At 45.9% G+C, this 11,068-nt stretch overlaps 1 protein-coding gene across 1 annotated transcript in view; it reads right to left on the bottom strand.

The window, feature by feature from the left end:
* Positions 1–11,067, bottom strand: part of MICU1 (mitochondrial calcium uptake 1) — an 84,704-nt gene extending 73,637 nt beyond the window's left edge. The window contains exons 1-3 of the mRNA XM_017736559.1: positions 11,019–11,067; positions 9,745–9,823; positions 1–125 (exon numbers count right to left, since the gene is read on the bottom strand). Coding sequence (XP_017592048.1) covers positions 1–124 — 124 coding nt within the window. The 5' untranslated portion in view covers position 125; positions 9,745–9,823; positions 11,019–11,067. The remainder of the gene's footprint in view (positions 126–9,744; positions 9,824–11,018) is intronic.
* Between the last annotated feature and the right edge of the window lies 1 nt (position 11,068).

The following is an 11,068-nucleotide window of genomic DNA, read 5'->3' as shown; positions in this document are numbered from 1 at the left end:
TGGTCCCGAGGAAAGCCGCCACCACGAGCCTAGGCCGGGTCCCGGGGTGCGGGGCTGTCCCGTGGTAACGGCGCGACACCGCCGACAGCCCCGCGGCCACGGGCAGGAACCGCAGCCGCAGCATCCTGGGAAACGAGAACACTGCTTTAGGAAAACAACCAAAGCTTCCAGGTGCTGCCGCTCCGAAACAGGAAAAGTTTCACAGAATAACTGTCATGGGTGTTTATCACCTGTTGTGAAAGAGGCACATAATCTGCCTAATGAACAGATTAAATACCTGCAAGCGTTAGGTACTGGCACATACCTGGCTGTCAAATCCAACTACTTACCAGTGTTATTCCAATTCCTCAGCCTTTCCCCAAAACCCTCATCAAGAAGGAATCTCACCTTCCTACAGAGGCTGTGGACTCCCCATCCCTGCAAAGGGGAGGGGGCCAGGCTGGATGAGTCTTGGAGCAACCTGCTCTAGAAGGAAGGTGTCCCAGGCCATGGCAAGGGGTTGGAGCTGGATGATCTTTAAGGTCCCATGCAACCCAAACCATTCTGTGATTGCATGAAATATTTGCAGCCTACCTCTCAATTTCCAAGGCATGGAAGATGGCAGGTAGATCTGACAAGCAACTACAGCAAGTAAGAGGCATTTGGCCAGAGGGAAAGCCACAGCTGGATTTTAAGAGGCAAATTAAACCAAATAACAGGGAAACCTATCAAATAAAACCCAACCCAGGCATTTTAAATTTCCTTAAGAAAACCCTACTGTTCTTAAATCACTTTTTTTAGCTAGCCTGGAACAAAACATTTCTATTCAACTGTAAGTACAGGGCAAGTTTCAAAGTGTCAAAACTTACAAAATACAATCCATACCCCACTACACGTGCAGAGGAACAGAGACAAATGGGAAGGCAGAGCTACAAATCTAAACCTAATTACAACAGAGAAAAAGGAACCACAGAAACACCACCTCATCACACACCAGCTACAGGAGGCAAAGCAATTTTGGTGGCTCACAGGATTGAAGGCAAAGGGCACATGCTGCCTTTGAAAAGAAAATTTGCTGCATTTTCTTGTGAAATAAAGGTTTTATTTCTGAGGCAGATGCAATTTTTTCAATCACAAGGTCAGCCTTAAAATTGGGAACACAATGGTAAAGGAATGCCCAAAAAAATCACAGAACAGAGGAGCAGCAGCCTAATTTTTCCTTTTATTCCCCATTCTTGCCATTCTACTCACATATTCCCAGGCAGCGAATAACCACAGAATACAAAAATAAAGTCACATCTACTGGCTCCTATTTGCTTCTGCAACACAGGATGCCACCACACCGTTCTGTGAAACAACTTCCAAAAACGAGCATCCCGGGTCCGGTTTGTGCAAACACCTCTCCTGTGGGTGGTGTGTTAGGCCATTCCCGCTGCAAAGAGCTGGATCTATCAGTGCCATTTGCTGCAGGTCAGGATTCCACAACGGGGTGATGTGGAATTTGGGAAGGGAACAGACGAAGAGGGAGGGAAGACACACAAAATATTCAGCGGATAGTTCTGGGGGCTGGTATCTTTTAATGCAAGGGATGGTGGAGAAGCACCTGAAGACTTCTTGGCACAATCAAGTAACAAAAAATCATTAACAAATCCCTTAACAGTGTTTTTCTCCTATCAGGTTAAGACTTTTGCCCAGTCCTGGGACAAGGGAGGAGGGATGGAGCACAAGAGGTGGTGGAGGTGGCAAAGCCACAGGCTGCCTGTCCATCCCCACCCCAGTTTATGGGCAAACACCACAAATTCCAGTGCTCACAGTGAATCCATCCAAAGAGCATCCATTTGATATTTATCTGTACTCCCATTAAAATCAGCATTATGGCTTTGTTTATGCCTTTTCAAACAAACAGGTTTGAAATTCAAGATTTAATGGAATGCAGCCAGCTACCGGCGCTGTTCTCCAATCGTCTCCAGCTCCAAACAACAATGAGATGGTTATGAAAACAAACTCTGATTTCAAATTTAAAATTATTTCCACTCTACACAAACCCCATGTTCCCATTTCATCTCCAGGGATGAATTTCTGTTCCATATGCAGAGGAAAAACTGCACGTGTTACTTTTCTCAAGAAGCTATGGTTGCCCTTTCTTGGGTTCCCCATCCTAATTACAGCTTTATATTCCTAACATGTATTGGATAAGGGAAATATTGCCAGTATCATTTAATCAGCCAAAATGAAATTGAGCGTTTACTTGGGAGCTTGAAGAGATTTTTTACAACAGTTCTGATTGTTGGCTTTAGCACTGCATAAATGTTTACTCTGCCTGAGCCTTAAGAAACACTAAATTATCCGCTTTGTCCCAGCAATCCCCATCCTCAATTCTGCTGGGATGTTTACCCAGAGTGCTCACTTGGTAGCAACTGCCTGAGAGAGCTGAAAGCAGCCAGTTCTCACAACAGCCCCAAAATAAAGAGCATCCTTATCTCAGAGCAATTAAAAAAAATCCCTTTGGAAGCTGAGTTTTCCATCTGCAATTTCCACAATCTCTCACAATTTTCTTTTTTTAAATCAAAAGTGCCATGATATTTGGTATATTTGGTTAAAAACTCCAGGCACTGAAGTCAAGATCACTTGAGAAAGCTGATGCTCACTTTTAGAAAGATTAAAAATAAGCATCTTGTCCTTTGCAGCAATGAAAAGCTCAACACCACAATCTGCAGTAGGGCAAGGAATAAAACTGAAATCAAGAATAAAACTCCCATCAACTGATGTGATTACAGCTTACAATAAGAAACAATCCCAATTCCTGAATGATTTACTACAATAAAAGATTATTTTTTATAGGATACAATGAAGTAGCCCAGAGGAAAAAAAAAAAACGAAAAACCACTTAACTTTTATGTTTGCTTATTTTCATTATTTTGGAGTTATTATGATGTTGTAGCACTACAGCTACAAGGAATCTGCAGATTGTATTTTTGTTTCCAAGAGATAAGCCAGCCTTACCTTAAATTCTTGCTCAGAACAGCTCTACAGTTACTGTCAGAGGTTGAATTAATATCCTTGGACAGAAGAAATAGTTGGAGCTTTTTTCCAGAACAGAATGACCCATCTACTTTTATTTATGCCACAATGCATAGGTTTGGTTTATTTTAAGCAGAAGAGTCAACTGAGAGACTCAAACCCACTAGGAAAACACCACTTCCAACCCAAGACAAAACAGGCTCCATTCAAACTGAGACCATCCAAGTCCCTTGGAAAGAAGAAATGCAACATTATTTCAACAGTTACATCCCTTCTGGCTTGATGTGGCTGTCTGATTTCCCCAAACAGTGATCCTCTCTGTCTGCTAATCTGTTCTCCAAGGAAATTGAGACAAGCTGTCCACCTCTCCCCCCGTCTTTCCAGAGCTCTGGATTTTTTCAGTGCAGATAAGAACTGGAAGATCTCAACTCATGCATCCTATTTAAGATACCAAAAGAAGAGAACAAAAAGACTTGCTCCTGTTTTTCCAGCCCCCTAATTAGCTGATGGCTCCAAGACTGAAAGCACTAAGCAGCCCAGCCTGGGGGAAAGGGACTCCCCACACCTGGGTACCCCCCAGCACTGAACTTTGTGTAGCCCTTTTGGGGATCCAGAGCAGATAAAACATTTGAAGCAGCATTTTGGTGTCAAAACTGGCCTCGGCAAGGCAAGCATGTTAGAGGGACAACAGTAATTTAATAAGCCAGTGGGTGTTTAAGTTTTTATCAGAGAAGGGGGTCACAGGCACTTCTTATTTGAACAATTTCCCTAGGACATGGTAAGCCCATGAATTAGTGCAGAATGTCAACTGTAAATTTAAATATACTGATATGCAGTAAGATCTTCTGAAAAAAAAAAATGCATTTACGAGGCACTATTTAGGCATAAAAACTCCTGCAGGGACGGGCTGAGATGGAGTCACTAAGAACTCAAAGAGCTTTCTAGAGCTGTGTGTTTATTAAAGAGCCAAGATTGACGATGCCAGAGCACATCAAGACATCCTGACCCAGCAGATGCTGTAGCAAAATTCCTCACCTGTTCCCATCTCAGCCCCTGTCAATTATCCCTCAGCCATGCTCATTGAAGCCAGAGCCAACAGCAGAAGAATGAGGGTAATAGCTCCCAGATCTCCTGTCTCCGGCTTCTTGAGAGGATTGGGAAGAGGGGAAGGAAAATTTAAAATGGGTAAAGAAGCACAACAAATCCAGTGGGAAGGAAGAGTCAATACACAAGGGAAAGGGTGCAGCAATCAAGAGAGAAGTTTCACCATTAACATGGAGATCCATAAACCAGGGGGAAAGAAAATCTCATAGGATCAACCTGCCAAAATTGGTTATGACTTCTCCTTCCCAGAGCAGCTGGGGCTGCCCCTGGATCCCTGGCAGTGTCCAAGGCCAGCTTGGACATCGGGGCTTGGAGCAGCCTGGGATAGGGGGAGGTGTCCCTGCCCATGGCAGAGGGGTGGAACTGGATGGGCTTTGAGGTCCTTTCCAACCCAAACCATTCTATTATTCCATGAAATGTGTATAAGAATAACTCCTAAGAGGGTGCCAGGAGGTGCATTCCAGCTAATGAAACGTCTGGATCCACTCCTTCCCCACTTCCAAGACAGACCCAACAGCTCCTGCTCTTTTCCCCTCCAAATTTTCAGCTTACCCAGCGCAATTTCGAGATAAAGGATTACACATCTTATTGAAGCTATTACCCTACCAAGACACATAAATCAGTTTGGGGAAAATGAAATCTAGCACCAAAAGTAATTTCTCCTCGGGTAGGAGATTGGGGAAATATTTGATCACATTAATTTTGCTGGAGAGAAGAACCACATTTGTTTCAGAGCACGATTCAAATTGATGTAGAGTCTACCAAGCATCAATCAATGCAGAAACCTAAGCCATAGCCTGGCAATTTCTTTTTAACTGTCATTGCAGTAAAGTTTCACCTCTTCCTAAAATCCTCAGCCCTGAAAATGCCCAATTCCCAACTCTACAACTCTGGAACTACACCCGGCCGTGGCTCAGCCTCCTTTCAGGGATGATCAGTGACATCCCTCACCTCATGAGCTGCTTTATTCTGCCAAATAATTGTACTGATTTTCAGGGCTAAGTAGAGAAGATGCTGCATTGCAAAGACACACACAAGCTTTTAGATTCAGCTTTAATAAAGCATTTTTAGTAATTGCAACTAGATTATTTATAAGGATGTAGCACAGTAGCTGGTTTGGGCTTCCCTTGAAAGGGAGACAGGAGTGTTTACATCCTGGGGAAAGACTTTGGTGCCACTAAACTGGCAGAAGAAATCTGGCAAACTCAAGAGCAACACCAAATTTAACCTGCAAGCTGAGTCACCAGAGGATCTGAGTGTGGATGGACGCAACCACCACGAAGAACAGCTTTTGAGACACAAATGAAAAATGAATGTACCCAAACAGAGTAAACTGGTCCCATCTGTTGCAGCAGCACTGAAAATAGCACCTCCAGCAAGGATAAAATATTTCCTTGCTACTTCAGACAGTCAGACTCCAGCAATGCACTGTAGGTTTCTAAGAGGCAGCTATAAACTTCCACAGAAACAAATGGCAAATGCTGCTTTTTCCTGGTTAAAGCTTTCCCTTCCCTTCCTCCACCCAAAATGCAGCACATTCCTTGGGCTTTTCTATCTAGAAAACATTACAGCAAACCCCAGCCATGAAAAACTCCCTAGCAACACCTCCATAGATGTCAGAGGTAACTTAGCTGTAAAAAACAAAAACCAACCAAAAAACTTCTCACCCTTTATTAAGGATAACAATCCTGCTTCACAAGCTACTTCTACCCTAATCAGCAAGGTGACATTTTCTTTTGCTAGTTGCTATTCCCAAATAATCAGGTTGCCTTTGCAAACCAGCCACGAGCCAGTGCCCCAGAGCAGAGGTATCTCCACACTAATCTGAGGAGCAAAGGATCATCAAAGAACTGTTGGCAGAGGGGTAGGAAACATAACACATTTACCTTTTCCTCTAAAAAGTTACAGCCAGGGGGAATGCATCTGCCCAATGACCTGACCCATTTAACTTGCCTTGCACTATCTGTATCTATGGGGAGTGACTTCCCTGAGAATTCCTAACTTTTCCACTTTTCCACTCTCCTTGAAGTTCCTGCCCTTTCCCAGCCAATAGTCACCCATCTGCATGCACCTCACAACAAACAAAAATATCTCAGAGTAGTCAAATTTAAGAAATGTTTATGGCTCATCTGGCTCCAAGAAAACCAGCATTAACTCCTAATGAATAAACATGAAAAATTAATTCTGGAAGAGAAAAATGTAAGTTACCTGAGAACAAAGCAAAAGCCTCTCTAGGCTGACAAGGTGACAGTTTGGCAGGCTTGAGTTACCTGGAGATATAATTCCAGCTCCAGAAAGAGACAAAGGTTTTGTGAAGGGAGACAGGCAGTGGATTGTCTCAGAATTTGATACGGTGAAGTCTGAATTTCTCTGTGACAAGGAGGAAAAAGATTTGTGAACCCCCCAAGAACCTGAATATCACCATGTGGTAATTTCTCCTTGGCTGAAGTTGACTTTTAAACAGAAACATCACCTACGGCCACGTGCTCCTTTAGAAAATGCTTCTTCCTGCTCAAAGAGCCACACTTTGGTGGCTTTATTTTCTATCCAAAGAAATTTTAAATTAAAAAAACTTACCGAAACAAAAAAATTCACAGCACCTGTGTTTCACCTACCAGATGGAGATTGTTTGGGAATTCAGGAGAAGATTACAGCATTGCTTTCCCCCAAAAAACGAAAAGCAAGTCTGAATCACAGCAGTTGCTTTTTCAGCAACACATTGTTGGATTAGCTTGAACTTCAGAGAGAAGAAAAGAACATGGATAAGCCAGGCTAGTGCTTTTAGAACACAGCCCGAGGAGCTCGGGTTCAGCATTTTCCATCCAAGTGGGCAGGCAAGCAGCACACCTTAGGTACCTGTCTGTATCACAACTGAGATTTTTGTGACAAAAATCCCACTGCTCTTCTAGCTCCTGAAGCAAAAATGCCAGAGATGGGAAGTTTGCACCAAACGAATGAAAACACAGGAATTCAGGTGGTGGTACAGAACACAACTGGTCCACACAGTCACTGGGGCTGACACAGCAGCTTTGTCTGCACCACGGACAGGCTACCAGTTCTGGAGCCACACAGATTCCCAGCGCTCAGGTTTCAGGCACAGGTCAGCTGCAACTTTGCTTGTCTCAAACCACGACCTTCTTTCTTTTTGTCTACACGAGGATCTCAGATTTCACTTCACAGAGCTAAAGTAAGAGAAACAACTACGAATTTTAGCTTGAGTGACCCTGGAGACACAGAAAAAAGCCCCAACCCAACCCTTGTGCCAGTCCCAGCACAAAATTCCCAGTTACAACCATCAGTGCTTCTGGTTCTTCCAACCTTGTCCTGCCCCACATCCACAGAAAAGGAGCTTTTCACATGGTGGGACTGCAATTAAAAGCTACTCTCAAGAGAGGTTAAATCCAGAATGCATGGAAGCAAACACCATAGCAGGTTTGCCTGGGGGGAAAAAAAAAAGCCATGCACTCACAGACAGGGCAGCAGACAAACATAACCCAGAATTTACTACCCGAAGACTTTTCAGGAAAGTCCACAGAAGCCACAGTAAAACAATTCATGATCTAACAGTCTATTTTTCCTGTTTTGAAGTATCTTATATCTAAAACTAAGAGGTGAGGCTGCCACAGGCTTCGGATGGTGTGTGCTTAGGGAGACAAAGTGCCTCAGGCTCTACTCACTTTCTGCTACAAGTCCATGTATTTTTTACTTGAAGTGTCAAACGCATCACCCTAAAGATAAATATTCATCCTCAGCCTTCCAGTACTAACGAAAGAGTTGGAGAATGGTTCTGGACAAGGACACGGAGCAAAAGGACAAGGGGGAGTGGCTTCCCAGTGCCAGAGGGCAGGGATGGATGGGATATTGGGAAGGGATTGTTCCCTGGGAGGGTGGGCAGGCCCTGGCACAGGGTGCCCAGAGCAGCTGGGGCTGCCCCTGGATCCCTGGCAGTGTCCAAGGCCAGGTTGGACATTGGGGCTTGGAGCAGCCTGGGACAGTGGAAGGTGTCCCTGCCCATGGCAATGGGTAGAACTGGATGATTGTTAATGGCCTTTCCATGATTCTGTGTTTAAGAGGGAGCCACACCATTTGCACCACACTTTTCCTAAAAAAATTCAGTTTAAAAAAGAAAGGCAATATTCATCTCAAAGGTGTACACCACCCTGGGTAACTGTTCCCTGCTAAATTATCCCAGACAACATCGTCCCACCCAAAGCCACATCTACACCAAGACACTTTTTCACTGACACCCTTGCAACGTCCCAACAGGAAAACAAAGCACCTGGAATAAATATAATTAAGGTTATTTTTATTGTTGTACACAAGCATCCTCAGCCCCACTGCACTGAGCTGTGTTAAAATATTGGGCCCCAATATGTCAACTGGGAACTTGGGAAGAAAAAACCAAGTATTTCGATATCCCAGCTCACTTCAGGAAGTGTTACTGCAGCAACTGGAACAGCATGAAAGAATGTGTTTTTATAATAAACTTAATATGATGCAGAACTTACTTTGCTCAAGAAAACCAAAATGGTTATTTCCACATTCCAGATCTAAACATGCTGATGGCTCCCTCAATTATCACCTGAAAAATGTAACACTTCTGCGATGCTACTTCAAAGCCCTGCCCAGACTTCAAATGATTTGCAAGTCTTGCAGTTTGTTCTGTTAAGCAGCCTGAGGACAATGGGACCATCTCTCCTCAAACTCTGCTGGGAGCTTACCCAGGAACCCGGGAGGTGCAACAGGAACCTGCACGGAGAAGTGACACAGACACCAGAGACACAGAGGGCATTCCAGAGGGTCCCCAGCAGGCAGACAGTAATGATGGAGTCAAGGCACATCATTCTTTTTCCTCCAGGGCATGGGATTTCAGCTTCTTTAGTTCAGGAAGCATTAGGGAATATCACAAAAGTTTCTGCAGAAAATGGGTCATTGGGAGAACAAGCCACTTTCACAAGGAAATAAAGAGGGGTTACATGAGCTTAAGAGTCACTGTAAACACCTTCCACTGCCCCAGGCTGCTCCAAGCCCCAGTGTCCAGCCTGGCCTTGGACACTGCCAGGGATCCAGGGGCAGCCCCAGCTGCTCTGGGCACCCTGTGCCAGGGCCTGCCCACCCTGCCAGGGAACAATTCCTTCCCAATATCCCATCCATCCCTGCCCTCTGGCACTGGGAAGCTATTAAATGCTCTGCTGCTCCAGATGGACAAATACATAGTTTAAGCATTTTTTATTAGCTTTGGTTGTCTGTTTGTTGGGGCTTTTTTTTATACCTCCCTATGTTCAAACACATTTTTAGTGAGCACTTAAGGTTTTTTGGTGTTGGGGTTTTTTTTACATTTTACGAAAGTGGCACAACTGAGGCTGGGTTGACAGAAAGCTACAGGCAGACAAACTTCTTCCAGGGCTCATTGTGCCCAAGCACCTGCACCAGGGAAGTCAGCAGAACTTTGCACACTGCCAAAAGGCAACTCATTCTCCTACAGCTTTAAGACAAGGCCCAAGGGAACGCTTCAGGACAAGAATAATTCCACACAGGGTATATTAAGGGTAACAATCAACCAAATGATTAATTCATCAGAGTTAAAGCACTTGAGAGCAGTGAGTTGCACGGCCCAGCACTCAGCAACACCATCCTCACCTGTAGCGTGTTTGCTCCCAGTTTGCAGGTCAAGAGGTCACAGAGAAGACAGGGAAGTATTTCTCAGCTGGGCTGTGTTCTAAACACGAGAAAGAAACATAATAAAGATCATAACTTTGTGCTGCACACAATTTCCCTCCTGGCAGTCATGCCCTGCAATGCTTACACATAGCGACCTCAGGAAATGCATCTCAGACTGCGCCAAAAAAAGCCAGGAGGGGGAAAATGGTCAACAGCTGAATAAAGGAATTAAAGAGAAGCCAGGCCTTTAAGTCAAGCCCGAGCTGGCAATGAGGGTTCTAGAGAAGAAACCTCCAAAAATCCTGCCTGGTTTGACCTGCCCACCCCCCCTAGACCCCACTAAAAACAGTCAGATTTACCATCTTTCCCAAGCAGCTCATTAAACTACAGGCAAGTACAGAACACATAAATCAGGTCGTGATAAACATCAGGCATTTCTATGCTCTGAGCAGTTCATTAACTCTAAAGTTTATTCACCCTAAAGGTTTTCCGACGCAAACTGCACATCAAACACAGCTAGGGCCATTCAGCGGAGTTAAAGCTTTAAAGAGCCTCTATTAAGAGAAAGTCGTTTGCCATAAGCTCTAACTAACACACGGCAATAACTCACAAAGCCCGGGCTGCGCCGCCGGCGATCCCGCACCCAGCAATAAAACTATTCCAAACCTAACTCCTCGCACAGTGTGAGAGCTCCCCAAAACACTCCCTGCAGGGCCCCTCGGCCCAGAGCGCCGGCGGGATCCCTCCTTCCTCTGAGCGCCGCGATGGAGCCCCAGAGCCGCGGGTTTATTCCACAGGGGTGAAGTCACCGTGTTACCGCGGGACTCGGGGATGGAGAAGCCAGAAGAACACGGCATCCTGAGCCCCGTATGTGCCGGAAAACCTGTTTTTCCCGGGCAGCACCTCTGTCTCAGCCCCGGTGCCTAGGACCCCTCAGTCCCGGGACCTTCCCATTCCCGGGGCCTGCGACTTCCCCTAGCCCCGAGACCCGCTTCCACTGCCGGGGCCCGGGAACCCCTCCTCAGCCCTCGGGACTCCCCTCAGCCCTATGGCCTAAGAAGACCCCCATATTCCGGGGCCTTGAACTTCCCCCAGGGCCCGGGAGTCCCCCCCAGCTCCGGTCCTGGGACCCACTCAGCCCAGGCCCCCCTCAACCTCCGGGCCCGGAACGCCGCAGCCCCGGGACCATGAACTCCCCAGCCCTGAGCCGTCCGCCCTTCCCCACCTCCGGGCCCCCTCACGCCCCTGCTCACCGCAGCCCTCAGCCGCTCCCGCCGCCCCGCCCACCGAGCGCGCGTCGGGC

This window comes from Corvus brachyrhynchos, unplaced genomic scaffold (assembly GCF_000691975.1).
Source record: "Corvus brachyrhynchos isolate BGI_N302 unplaced genomic scaffold, ASM69197v1 scaffold66, whole genome shotgun sequence".
Classification (NCBI taxonomy): Eukaryota; Metazoa; Chordata; class Aves; order Passeriformes; family Corvidae; genus Corvus; species Corvus brachyrhynchos.
The sequence above is the reverse complement of the archived record's forward strand: the minus strand, read 5'-3'. Positions and strand labels throughout refer to the sequence as shown.